Source organism: Ictidomys tridecemlineatus, chromosome 11 (genome assembly GCF_052094955.1).
Source record: "Ictidomys tridecemlineatus isolate mIctTri1 chromosome 11, mIctTri1.hap1, whole genome shotgun sequence".
NCBI classification, from domain to species: Eukaryota; Metazoa; Chordata; class Mammalia; order Rodentia; family Sciuridae; genus Ictidomys; species Ictidomys tridecemlineatus.
The window spans coordinates 47,698,781-47,713,553 of NC_135487.1; the positions used below are offsets into that span (position 1 = coordinate 47,698,781).

The window sequence follows — 14,773 nt, forward strand, 5'->3', positions numbered from 1 at the left end:
TAAAATGTAGGTAAGGAGAGAGAGGTAGTAGGGTAAGACACGAGATGAGAAAAAGGAACACTTGCCAACTGTGGACAGTTAAGTCCTTCAGCGTGTACTTTATTTAATTTTCCCCAACATCCAGGAAACAAGTATTATCATGCCCATTTTAGAGTCAGAGAAGTAAAGATAAAACAATATATAGATTTGTGGATACTGAGGAAGTGTGAGATTTGTGGATTGTGTTTAGATCCAACAGCAAAACCAACATCCCTAATTCCCTTGTTTTTGTTCACCTAACCCAATGTTATTTTGTACCCTTTGTATAAAGAATATATGTATTTTTTTAATTTTTATTGTTTTGTCATGATATATAATAGTGGGATTCATTATGCCAAGAATATATTTTAGAGTAAATATGTTTTCAGTGTATTTTAGAATAAATTGTTGACTTTCTTTCCTGCTGGACCATGAATGCATGAAGTAGAAGCCATGACTAAGGAAGCATTGTGTCTTCAAGACCCAACATTTTACTTGCTTGCTCAGGAAATAGCCTTTGTTTCCCCCTATTTGGAGGCAATGAGGAGGCTAGAATCCTCAGTGTATTAACCATCTTAAATAAGAAATCCATCCATGGAAAAGTCTAGGCCAGTATGAACCAGAACAACATGAGAATTTTATGGTTGAGCTGAACTTCTTAGGCCATGCTAACTGATTAGACAAAATACCCGAGGTAATCAACTTAGAAGGAGGAAATTTTTATTTTGGCTCAAAGCTTCAGAGGTTTCAGTCCATGGTCACTTGGCCCCTTGCTTTAAGCCTGTAGCAGCACAATGTATCATGAAGGGAACACATAGTGGAGGTTTTGCTCGCCTAATGTGACCAGGAAATAAAAGAGAGAGAGGCAGGGACTTGGGTCCCAATTTCCCCTTCCAGGGGCTGCCCCCGATGACCTAACTTCCACAAACAAGGCCCCACCTCTCAAAGATTCCACCACCTATAGGTAGTGCTACTAGTTGGGAACCGAGCCTTTAACCTATGGGCCTCTGGGGGTCATTCCAGATCCAAACTAAGCACTACCCTTAATTACTTCATTCTAAAAGAGTGACCCTTGGAGAGGAGTACATGAGGGAAATGCTGGTGTCTCCATAATAGTCAACGGCTCTATTTAATTTTTTAACTTACTTTTTTTCCCCCTTACAGAAAAAATCAGGCAAAGGTATGCAGACCTACCTGGAGAACTGCACATTATTGAACTTGAAAAGGATAAGAATGGGCTGGGACTCAGCCTTGCCGGCAATAAAGACAGGACACGGATGAGCATATTTATAGTAGGAATTAACCCAGAAGGACCCGCTGCAATGGACGGACGAATGCGAATTGGAGATGAACTGTTAGAGGTGAGAGGCGTATGTGTTGAATTCTCTTTTGGTTACGTGGAGAGGTTCGGAAAATGAAGTGAAGGGGAAGAATGTTGACAAATTATATTTTCTTCAAATATTTAAAATGATTTTCCAAAACAAAAATAGAAAATACTGTTTCGAATACTATTTGCTGCTTGAGGAGGGACTAATCTCAGAAACTATTTTAAAACCCCTTAAGTAGAAATTTCATGGAAACATTAAAAGCACAGGACTGGGGCTGGGAGAATAGCTCAAGGGTAAAATCTTACTTAGCATGTGCAAGACCCAGTTATCTTTGGGGTTGGAATAAACCATAAACATAACTGTTTATTACTTGGGCGGAAGTTTTTAGAGCCAACAGAAGCCCGTGAATTTGTCAGGATTAGTTAATGCCTGTCAGGTTGGTGATGTGGGTTAAGACCGTGAAGGTTCATTATGAATAGAACTCAAAGAAGCTAAGGAGAAGACTGATCTTCTGTTATTACTCTTTAGATGATTTCATCAACAACCTGAAAAGATTATTCTTATTTTCTTAAAGTCAGGTCTTCTGTTCTGAGTTTCTCTTAGTTTGATATTCATTTGCTTGCTGGGTCACTCATTCTTTTGGCTACCAGTTTTTGATTGTCAGGACCAGACATAAAAAAGAAATGAATAGGACTGAGATGTAGCTCAGCCTACTATGGGTTAAGGCCTTGGTTCATTCCCCAGCACCGCCAAAAAGGAAAAGGCAAGTACATCCAGTCCTTTCATTCAGATAGTTCAAGAGGTCTTTGCACTCCAGAATTTAAAATATAATAATAATAATAAAAGTTAACAGCCAATATACACTTACTACCAGACACAGGAATCTATTCCACCACTGAAGTCACAAAGTATTAAATAATTGTGCTGGGATTCAATATCTGGCAGTTAGACTTTTTAGGTCTTTGTTAGCCATTCTGCTTTAAGCTCTCTTAGAAAAAATACCCCCGTATTTGGACATTTAGGAGAGGCTAGTCACAGGGACACTGAGTTTCAGACTGCTTACTTGAAATGAAGGATTTCCTCCCCAGATTCCAACTCAGAATTTACAGTACAACTCAGAGTAGAATTTACAGTAAATCCATAATTTGCCTAATCGTATCTGGAGGGAAAGCTGGTCAGATGCAACTGTGAGACAATCGGCCTCACCTGTCAAATGTCAGCAGCTTCTCCCCACTTAAAATCTGTTTCTACAAAGACGTCACTTGTAGGATGGCTTTGCTGTTCCTGTTCTTTTGTAACATAGCATCATAAAGGAGACCCACACTGGTAGACACACTAACTAGAAGAATTATTTAATAAATAAGTCAAAGGTGACTTGTTCATTAGTGAATGAATATAATTAGTATAATTATAGTTAATACAATTCATTGCTTCAAGTTTTTCCTTTGGCAACTTTTTAGAGAATTTCTTAGAGATGAGGCTAAACTGATAATAATGATAAAAGTGAGAGCTAATTTACTGAGTTATTGTTAACACTGTACCTATACATCCTACACATTTGTAGTCAATGTTCTTTAGAGCCCTATATGGTCAGTACTATTACTATTCCCATTTTATGGGTAAGTAATAAGCCTAATATTATAGAACCAAGTGTCTTAAGTTTGAATAATAACCCAGAATTAACAGACCCCAAGACTCGTACAATAATCATTGACATGTACTGTGTTCCCTATGGTGTTCCATTGACAAACATGTCATGTTTTAATCTGTTTTCTGTTGCAAATAACACAATACCACACACTGAGTTATAAAGAAATGAGATTTATTTGGACTCATGGTTCTGGTCCAAGGTTGAAAGGCCACATCTAGTAATAGCCTTGCTGGCAGAGTCCTGAGATGGCACAGCATTCTAGAAATGAAGCCAAGCTAGCTTTCATAGCAGACTCACTTTTTTTTTTTTTCTTTTGGTACTGGAGATTAAACTCGGGGGCACTCGATCACTGAGCCACATCCCAACCCTATTTTATATTTTATTTAGAGACAGGGTCTCGCTGATTTGCTTAGAACCTCACTTCTGCTGAGATTGGCTTTGAACTCAAGATCCTCCTGCCTCAGCCTCCCAAGCTACTGGGATTACAGGCATGCGCCACCAGCCCCAGCCAGACACACTGTTAAGATAACCTATTCACCTACCAGTAGCATGAATGGATTAACCAGTGCATGAGGGCAGAGCCCTAATCACCCTTAAAGGTCTTATCTAATCCTATCTCCTAATATTGAGATTAAGTATCAGAATGAGTTTTGGATAGGACGAACCACAGTCAAACCATTGTGCTCCATTTGTTTAGATCCACGAAATTCCCAATGCATGATGTTCTAGTCTTTAGGGAATCATGTCTATTAAGCCTCTCTACTTGTTATTCATATCTAGACACAGACTTCCTGGCATCGTACATGGAAACACTCCAGAGGTGATAATTTGGAACATGAAGATTCTACCTTATTAAGACTCAAGATGGAATTTCCTGTAGAATCTAGACTAACAGGAGCACTGATGTTTTATTTCTCCATCTGGCATTTGATTAGATGATAACAAACAATACCTGCAGAGTAATGAGTATCTTACAGGCCAATCGTAAAGATCAACACGATACAAGGGGATGAGCACTAGACCTGAAAAACCCAGTTCTTTGGGTGGTAATTGTGTTTTAGAAGAGGTTTAGCACAATGCTTCTCTTACACTGTCACCACAACACCAACAGATGCCAGATGTGTTGAAAGAAGAAAAACACAAGCAGTTCCCCAGTGAACACAAATGCACATCCTAGAATTAATTCAGTCCTGACACTGTCTACCTGGAGACAGTGGAAATTCCACAGGTCACACTCCCACAGGACTGGGTCCTGCCACTGCAGATGTTACTCACAAGTCCCAGGTTATGCCCTATACTCCTCATTCACCAGCCATAAATTAGGGGCTCCCATGCTCTCCTTTTCTTTAATTTGATTAATTTGCCAGAGCATCTCACAGAAATCAGAGATACACTTAATGCTTACCCATTTATTATAAATGATATTACAAAGGACACGAATGAATAGCCCCATAGAAAAGATGCATAGAGCAGAGTGTGGCAAGTGGGGCAGAGCTTCCATGTCCTTTCTGGGCATAGTATCCTCCAGGTACCTCCCTGTGTTCAGCAACCCCAAAGCTTTCCAGGGATTTTGTTTTTGTGAAAATATCTTAGTATGTTGTCCAGGCTAGTCTCAAACTTTGGGCTCAAGTGATCTTTCCTCTTTAGCCTCCCAAGTGCAAGGACTATAGGCACACATCACCAGGCCTGTCTTAGTTCAAGAATGTTTGAATTGGTTTTTACCACATAGGCATGATCCATCATTAACTCCATCTCTAGCTTTCTACCCATCAGAAAGGCTGAAAGTTTAAAGCTTTTAATCATGGATTGGTCTTTCTGTTGACCAGCCTCCCTCTATCTAGGAACCTACCAAGCATTGCCTGGGGCTGGGAGTGTAGCTCTTTGGTAGAATACTTGCCTGGCACTCAAGACCCTGTGTTCAATCCCCTGAACCAAAAACCAAGAAAAATGTGCCGCCTTAGAACAAAACATGTTCCTCTCACCCAGGAAATCCCAAGGAATTAGATAGCTGCTCGATGTCAGGGACAGGGTCAGAGACTAAACATTAGAACAATAGATGGACGTAGGGAATTGGGAATTGCAAGTATGTTAGCTCTGTTTTAAGAATTGATGATAGAGACCAAATTTATCTTTTTAATGATATCACAATGATGCAGCATGGCAAATAGTTAACTGTTAATTCAATCACATTTCCTCCCTTGTGGACAGAAACTTCAGGTATCTTTCTACCAGGTTGGGGGCAGGAGGAGCTCTCCTAAATAATAAACAAAGAAGCAAACAAATAAATAAATAAATATTAGCCTGTCTTTTTGGATCCTTCCTATTCCTTCCTTTAATGCTCTGAATTTGGTCCTTTCATTGCAACTCAGCAATTTTATCTTCATTCAGAGAGGAAAAAGCAAGAAGATTAAATATGTCAATTAACTTAATTCCCCTTCACCATCCCCCCAAAGATTCTCTAGTTTTTAAAAGGTGACAACAAATAAAAATATGTTGGAACACAGATTTTAGCATTCTGTCTTATCATCCCTAAGCCTCAGCCGTCTGCTTTTTCAAATTCATTCAGAAAATATCTTATTGTGCACCTGCCATGTAGCAGGCACTGTGTTAACAGGGTTGATTGATTCTGTGGTGCTGATACTGGTTCTTACAGAGCTCACAACCCAGTGATTGGATAGCATCAACCTCAGGAGCTGTCGTGGGGAGGAATGAGAGAAAATATATCACAATCTCGGGCACACAGTAATACCTGAATTCATTTTAGCTAATAGTATTCATAAAATATTTTTGTGTGAATTTGTGTACATCAGTTTTAGTTTGTTATACTAATACTTTCATCTCTGAAAGTATGTCCTAGAAGAAAGTTATCTTCTTATTCTTTAATAGCTTCATGCACTATTCTGAAGATTGAAAAAATAAATATACCAGATTCTTAGGCAGTTATAACCCATCTTTTTTGACCTTAGGTCAAGGATGACAGGGGAATAAATGTGGAAAAACAGTTCCTTGGTTTCTTGTCATTTCTCTTTGATAAGTAAGAAACTGGTTTATAGTACAATATCAAATCCGGTGTGCTTGTTAGCTGAGAATAGGAAATTGATTTAATGATGAGAGCCAGGAAAGTTAAAAGCCAGTATTACTGTATCTGGTGTTTTTTTTTTTTGTTGTTGTTGTTGTTTTTTTTTTGGATATTGCAGTATAGTAGATTGTTGAAGAACACTGCATTCTGTAGGAAGCATTTGCAAATGGGCTTTTAGATCATACTTACTGGATTTCTAGGATAGGGTAAATCTTGTATTTCCTGACGTACCCCAAATGCATTTATTTTTGTGGTCTCTCCTTCAAATTCAAGTTTTCAAGTAAAATTCTACCAACCACTTGTATTATTTCTCATTATTACTTTTTTTGACATTTTTTTATTATTGCTTTGTTCACTGCCTGCTTTTACTTTATAGTTGATCCTATTTGCTTAAGACCCTAAATGAGGTTAAGATGTAGAAGGGGAAAAAAAAAATGTTCAGACACTCCGTGGCTTCTTTTAAGTCAGACACTGCCTCTCTGCCAGTCCCTGCGTGTGACTGATTCTTGTCAGGACACTTGCCAGCAGTTTTGTCGCAGTGGGATTGCATTGTTACAATGGAAGAGCATCGCTGAGTTTGGTCGATCAATGGCCCAGTTTATGTATAAAAGAAATTTTACATTAAGCCTCCAGAAGACGCTGTGATTAAATCTCAGCTTCTTTACCCTTTACTTCCATGCTAGTGTGGGGTTAGTGAATTAATTTCAAAAGGCATTAGCATATAATTACCGTGTAGACGGGAATGAAACCTACCCTAGAGTATTGGCTTTCCCTGAGCAATTAGTCCCCTAAAAGATACAGGCCTGGGCATGGAGCTGTCACGTGAATATCGGATTTATTTATAGTCTGCCCTACAGTGCAAGTGTGGGAAGAGAGAGCTCATAGTGCTGTGCAGGGAATTGGAGTGATTTGTCAGGTTATAGCAGCAGCCCGGAGGAACAGAGTGGGTGGCATGAGAAGTGTGCAGTTGATGAGGTTGGCGTGTGGAGCTTGGCCCCTCTGGCTCCTGAGACCTCCAAGACAAGAGGAAGCGCAAGGATTGCTCCCTTTGTAACTGTACCTGCAGTAGAGCCTAAACTGAGTCTCATCATTCTGTATGTGTATAATATGGTACTAAGAACCTTGGAAGGGCTGAGGTTGTGGCTCAGTGGTAGAGCGCTTGCCTCGCTTGTGTAAAGCACTGGGTTCAATTCTTAGCACCTCATAAAAATAAATAAATGAAGATATTGTGTCCATCTAAACAAAAGAACCTTGGAAAAGCATGGATGCTTGCTATGCTTACCAGGGGATAAAGACAGAACCACAGGTAAATTCTGATCGTAATTGTCTCATGATATTAATTTGATAAGAGAAAAAGCTAAAATCATAAAAGTTAAAGGACTGACCCAGGTATTTGCCACTGCTTCAAGGCGGAACTCCTACCTTAGTGCCAACAGCTTGTCCTTCATTCTCTGATGCCAGTGAGTTAATTCTGAAATATCTTGAAAGACTTAGATGTGATTTGGAAGTATGGTACAGTAGTAAATAAGTCACTAGATTTTGTGCATCCATGGATACAGTTACTTGGAATTTACAATCAAAAGCTTGTCATTTAGATTGACTCTTTTAGGGCAGGGGATGTAGCTCAGAGGTAGAGCACTTGTCTAACATGCATATGACCATAGGGTTCCATTCCCAGCAAGCGGGTGAATTAGGTTTTATTAGTATACCTGGATGTAAGTTTATAAAGTATGATATTTTTTTTTTTTTGCATGTGTATGTGTGTGTGCAGTACCAGGGATTGAACCTACGGTGTTCTACAACTGAACCACATTCCTTAGTCCTTTTTATTTTTTGATATAGGTGTCCTGTAAGTTGCCCAGGCTATCCTTGAACTTGTGATCCTCCTGCCTCAGCCTCCTAAGTCACTGGGATTACTGGCTCATCTTAAAATTTAATGCCACTTTAATTTTATTAAAAGAATAGTGCAGCTGGTGAAATTATACCTATCTCTTAAGAACCAAAGAGAAAAATGATCATTTTTTTTTAATTTGCCCTTGAACAGTACAAGAAATTCTGTGAACTTAATGATTAAAGCACTTTCCCCTTCATTTCCATGCTGGAGTTGGGCAGGACTTTGTTTTCAGGCTACAGAAGCTATTATGTAAAACCTAATTCATATTGGGCAGCCTCCTTCTCTTCTGTTTCCTGCTGTGAAGTTTTTTAGCTCTATTTTTGCTTTTTTTGTTTCTGGCCCTGGCTTGTTAGGGCAAGACCTAGTTAAACTTCATGTGTTTATGTCACTGAAATACTTAAGCCAAAAATCTATATTTTTACTGTTCTTTTGCAGGAATGACAATCATTTAATTTTTATTTCTGCCATCTTTGTTATTACTCTCACAAAAGCTTTATTTGGGGGCTGGGGATGTGGCTCAGTGGTAGAGCACTTGCTAGTATGTGTGAGTCCTGAGTTCAAGACCCTATACAAAAAAAAAGCTTTATATGGGATCTCTCCAGTGAGCCAAGTTATTTTTAAATCCCAGAAAGAAAGTGAAAATGAAGGTTATTGAAGAAAATGAGATTACAGGGGAAACGGAAAGGTAGGGGTAAGGTGAACTGGGAAGAAATGTGCCATTGGAAGGACTGGTTTTAGCAATGTGTCTCTGAAGAACTGGTGCCTGCAGTTCTTCCTCACCTCTTGCATGGTGGCTTAGGACGGTTCTCCAGGCAACTATCCCCATTCTGTGCAGCATCTTTCCTTTTCTCTCCCAGTCCTTCTCATTGCTATTGTAATGACTGTATGGAAATGTAGGCTGGAAAACTATGTATTATTTCAAAGCGTGTTCTTAATATCAGCTGCAACATGTAATTTATTTCTGTATTTTGCTTTATTTGCACAAAAGAAATTTTCACCTCACTAACAGTGCTGTGGTCCACCCTTGTCCAAATGAGATATATTCCAAGACCCCCAATGCCTGAAACTGTAGATAGTGTTGAACCTCATATAGATTGTTTTTCCCCTGTATGTGCATACATATGGTAATTTGGAACACTAAGAGATTAACAACAACAATAACAAAATAGAACAATTATAACAATATACCATAATACTCTATTATCCTATATTTTCTTAAGAAAAATTCTTCATATCTTCTGTTGTGCATGTCTTATGCTTTGGGGTCACTATTAAGTAAGATAAGGTTGCTTGAACACAAGAACAGTTGATCTGGCAACTGAGACAGCTACCAGTTGAGCAACAGGCAGGAGGATAGACATACTGCATTTGATTCCCCTTCTGGGAGAGATGGAGTGAGATGGTGTGATACTACTCATCATGCTACTCAGAATGGTGCACAATTTAAAACTTACGAACTGTTTATTTCTGGAATTTTTCAACACATGTTTTCAAACTGCACTTGGCCACAGGCAACTTGAAACCCATGAATATGAAACTGTGGCTATGAGGAACTGCTGTATATGAGAGTCTGTTTTCCCCACCAGATCTAGCAAACCCTGGATAACATTAGACCCCATCCAACCTGATAGGTGCTGTTTTTTTTTTTAAATTGAAGAAAGTTATTCATACTTATGCCATACATATTCACTTGAGAAAGTATGAAAATAGTATTATTCTCTGGTCAGACAGTTTTTAGTGTTGGTACTTGTATTGAGGTTTTCTCTGCTAACAGTTACAACACATGAAATGAGAACTGCTGTGTGCTAGTGAACATGGGAAGTCCACATGAGTGTCCTTGGCTGTTCCAGGAGGCAGGTCAGGTGTGCCCCTGATCAGTTAGATTCTGATCTGAAGATTTGGGTATTTAAAGTGTTAAGATAATTGCCTAAGTTGTTCATGGAGTTTTTCATCAGTATATCTGAAACCATTAAATATAATGATAATGATCATAAAGCACTGTTTCTGAAAACACCAAATGAATAATGCCTGGAAGGAGAATTTTGTGATATTGCTATTGTGGTTGAAGATGTGAAATTCAGAGCACACAGATGTGTTCTCACTGCCTGCAGTGCCTCCTTTAAAAAGCTCAAGATGTTTGAAGTACATAACTCTTCAGTAATACAAATTTTCTTTGCTCTGATAAATTTGAAGAGGTCCTGAGCTACATGCACACAGCAGAGATTTCTGTGAAAAAGGAAGATGTTAATGATGTTATTGGATCAGATTCTTGCTATCCAATTTTTGGCTAAACCCTGTTCTAAGAAGCAAGTTGTGTCTAGTCCCAATGAAAATAATGGCCAAAGAGTATTACCTCAAAATAAACCTCCCCATTGGAGCTACTACTGACACCCATTATCTCCAATGATGCTATGGAAGAAATTGGGGATTAGGATGACAGTTTTTCCAATGATACAGTAGAAGGTACCCCCTCCCCACCCCAGGTCAGGAGGACAGGTCATCTACAATTATGCTTAGGGTTCAGGAAGTGGTTTTGAAAGAGCTGGGAAGTGAGGATGTTCAAAAAGTAAATTGCTGCCGGGCATGGTGGTGCTTGACCAAGGACACTGTGCAAATATGAAACCAAGTTCTGAAAATGCAGAATGATGTCAGATTTGTATTTGATTTGTTAACTTTTTATGGCACTGTTTTTCACTGTGTTGTTATAGTTGCTTTGCTGAGGTGCTTTTTCATCTGTTCTCTTTACCCTGTATCTATCCCAAAGTCCGCAATCACATGTACCAAAGCTGAGTGAACCCACCAGGATACTGGTGGTCCTGATACTGAGTTTATAGGTCCCTCTTTGGGGGACATTAGTCACTTTGCACCAATAGGGATTTGTAAAGTAGACCTGTGGTAGGAGGACTAAAACCACTCCCAAAGATAAGATTTTTACATGTGCACTGATGCTAAGATTTGCTAGATCAAAATAATTCTTAATTGGTCTTGAAGTTGGATTTGTATTTAGCATTCTTCCTTACTCCCTCCTTTCTTTTCTTCCTTCTGTTTCTAAGGATTGAACCCAGGGACTCACCCATGCTAAGCACTTGCTCTACCACTGAACTACATACCATAACCCCAAGGCAATAGGAAATTAACAGTAGACAACTACATTATTTGTTCAAGTGAACCAACCTGTAGTAATTCAGGCAAGTTCTACAGAAACACTAAAAATCAAAGCAGTATATAAACCTATTTCTCCATTCACTTTTTTAAAGTTAATATTTTTCTACTTATGGCAGTGGTCTAGAATTCAAAAGAGTATCTTACTATTTTCCCAGTGCACCAAATACATCTTTAGAAAGAAATGAGTTACATATTACTATTAATCTGCCATTAGAAAATATTTCAATTTAGAGCCAAGCATGATAGTACATGCCTGTAATCCCAGTGGCTCAGGAGGCTGAGGCAGAAAGATCACAAATTCAAAGCCAGCCTCAGCAACTTAGCAAGGCCCTAAGCAACTTAGTGAGACCCTGTCTCAAAGTAAAACATTAAAAAGGGCTAGGGATATAACTCAGTGGTAAAGTGCCCTGGGTTCAACTCCTAGTACAAAAAAAAAGGAAGCAGAAGAGAAAATAGAAAATATTTCAATTTAATTGTGTTTGAATGTTTGAGAAAAAAGAAATCTCTCATGCTTAAGCCTTTTAAATGAATATGATCCTTTGGGAACGTTGTCCTGAACAAGCAATAGATTAAATCAAAGTTGTGGCAAATCTCATTTTAGCACTGTATCTATTATATTTAGTCCTTAAAGCTTGCTATTTTGTCCAAAGTACTAAGAACTTGCTCCTTGATGTATATTAATTTTTTCTTTTTTGAGAAAAAAATGTGATAAATTCTCCAAAATTCTTTGCTCATTATTGTGGAACTATGTTTTCCTGTGAGTGTTGGTCACCTTCCCTGTTCCACTCCTTGCCTTGGTAACCCTTTCCTCCTCCCAAAACTGAAGCAGTGGTTTGGAAAGAGAGTGTCTGCTGAGGGCCATTACCAAGTAGGAATGACGCATCGAAATTTCCTTGCCAAGCGTACCCCATGCTGCTTAGAGGACATTTGATGGGACATTGCATGCATGCTTTAATAAGGTGACCTTGCTCAAGGACCAAGGTGGATCCGGGTTTAGAGCTGATCAGGTTTGAGGAAGTAACCGGATCCTTGAGTTTAAGGCGTTGCCAGTTTAAGATAATGGGTTTTAGGGAAGTTAGAGGTTGAAGATTATTGCTGGGATTAGGGTGTTCTTGCTGCTTGTTCCCGTTGAGTTCTCGTGAGATTAAAATGGGATTTGGAGATAGCCTCGTGGAGTAGGTGAATTGTGCGGGAGACGGCAGAACGAGATTGCCCCTGGACCTGTGTGGAGGCAGTGTGAGAGCAGGAATAAAGAATTGCTGTTTGAACCTACAAAGGTGTGTGGTGGCTCGTGATTCTGGTGCCAAGCCGAGACCTTGGCAAGTGTCTTCATCATGGGACTCCTAGCCCAGCTTTTGGGGAAGAAAGAATATTCTGAAAGTCTGCGAAGTCTTTATTTATACATTAGTCTACTTCTCTGTGCCTGCCCAAAAAGCCGCACTGAAGTATCTGTGTTTCCTGGAAAGAGACAAGTTTCACACCTGCATTCGTCTCACCTGCTTATCCCCAACCTAGTGCCACTCACCTCCTTTCATGCCTGCTAACCCGCTGTCCTGCTGTCTGCTCTGAGAAGAGATGGCTGCTGCTTTCTTTATGCCCACATCCACCATATGGCAATGCAATTATTTGTTTCCAGGGCGATGCAATTATTTGTTTCCAGGATTTGTGTCACTTGTTAGAGTACCAGGTGCTTGACGGCTGGGACCATATCTGACTCAATAAAGTCATTATTACAAAATAGCTTTCAGAAAATCTGTTATCTGTTCAGTATATGGCAGCTATCATGATGACAGCCACAGAAATTCCTGTATTTTTATCAAGTGTGCAGTGACTGTTGAATAAGGGAGCAAATACAAGGTACACAACATGACTATTACACTTTTTTGGAATATTTCTTGATCTGGGGTTTCTATTTTGTGAGCCTTCTAAGTTGGAATTAATATTTCATAGGATTATAAATGAGTTACTTAGCCTATAGCTTCTTTTTTTCACCCCAGATAAATACCCTCAAGGAATGTTTTCTATTATTAACAAGCTAGGCTTCTGGACTCAAAAGAGAACTGGCTATAAATTCTGGCTCAATATGTGTTACATTGGTCAAATTCCTTGAACTTACTAAGCCCCAATTTCTCCATGTATAAAGATGTAATAAAGCAATCCTCTGCTGATTAGTGAGATAAATGAGGTAGTATATTTAAGGTGTACATGTACATGTGCAGGTGTGTAGTATGTGTGTCGTGTATATTGCTTATTAAATGGTGTAATTATAATTGTAAGAAATTGGTATTGAACTGTGGAAATCCCACCGTCAGAGATACTGGCTTTGACCTAGTAAAGGCAGTCACAAGCTTCCTTTACATCCACACAGGAACTTTTATGATAATCATGTGACTAATAAGTAGGACACATGATATTCATTACTTTTTTCACCCAAAAGTGTTGTTTTTGCAGCAACCCATCCAGAGATATAGCACCCCCCTCACTTCCTTTTAATGGAATGATGTTCCATTTGTTGACATTTGACCATGAATACAACAAGCTTTTTGTTGAAGAAATGTAAGTTTTTCCCCTATTAAAAGTATAGCTATGATAGACATTTTGATGTCTTGAATTTTTAATATTTTAGGATAAATCTTTAGAAGTAGAATTAATTAGATTAAAAGTTAATATGTGAGATTATTCTTCATCTTAAGCACTTAGGATTTGTTTGGGTTTTCCTGCATGTGTGTTTTATTTAATAAAAGAGACAAAGACAAAATTAAACTATATAATTTAATGTCTTAAATTGTGAAATTCAGGATATTTGAAAGTAGGGAAAAGGACTCAACATCATTATCAGCAATTTAAGTAATGTGAATTTCAACTCAGCTTCTAATAATTATCACTTTTCATAGTAAAGCCTTTTGCTTTGAAAAAAAGCATCAGCAGGGTTATTATTGAGTGTAATAAATTATGACATGATGTTCAAACCTCAGGCAGATCTGTTACTTGAACTAAATTTTAATTTTTGTATAATTAATATTTTCAACCCTAGCTCAATTAACTTCTACTTCCAACTTGATATGTCTTTTGAATAGATTTAATTGAGCTGTTTTTCAGCATAAATTTATATTCATGTTCAGTTGAACTATGGAAAATTAAGAGTATTTTAAAACTATCTCTTCGTAATATTTTTGAATAATTAATTTTATTGAAACAAATCTCATTAAAGACCTTTAAAGTGAAAATTTATGTAGTATTAGAAAAGGATTTTCAGCATTTACTTTGCTGAATCTTTGCTGGATTAACCCTCATTCTACTTCCAACACAAACTGTGAAATATTTCAGTTAAGTCTCCCATATTTGATATATAGGGACTTACCTTATAACAGGCCTTTGCTCTCTTTCCCTCCACAGTAGCAGAAACCAAGCCACAAGGGCAAAAATTAAGTGCAATGAAAACCTGTTTTATACAAGTTTTGCAAATATAGGTGTATCTCATTTTGGGTTGTGGACCTCATTATCCAAAGCTGTTATAATTTACTCACTGAATTGAAAATTTAGAACCTGGAAAAAAGTGAACTAACTTACCCATAAGATGAAAGCTTATCACCTTTCTGGGACCAGGGATCATGGAGGTGAGACAGAAGTTACTATCT

The 14,773-nt window shown here is 38.3% G+C and overlaps 1 protein-coding gene across 7 annotated transcripts in view; it reads left to right on the forward strand.

Moving 5' to 3' along the window:
* Patj (PATJ crumbs cell polarity complex component) overlaps positions 1-14,773 on the forward strand; it is a 344,745-nt gene that overhangs the window by 189,304 nt on the left and 140,668 nt on the right. For all 7 annotated transcript variants that reach the window (XM_078026378.1, XM_078026375.1, XM_078026379.1 and 4 more), the window contains one exon: positions 1,183-1,379. In XM_078026378.1, coding sequence (XP_077882504.1) covers positions 1,183-1,379 — 197 coding nt within the window. The remainder of the gene's footprint in view (positions 1-1,182; positions 1,380-14,773) is intronic.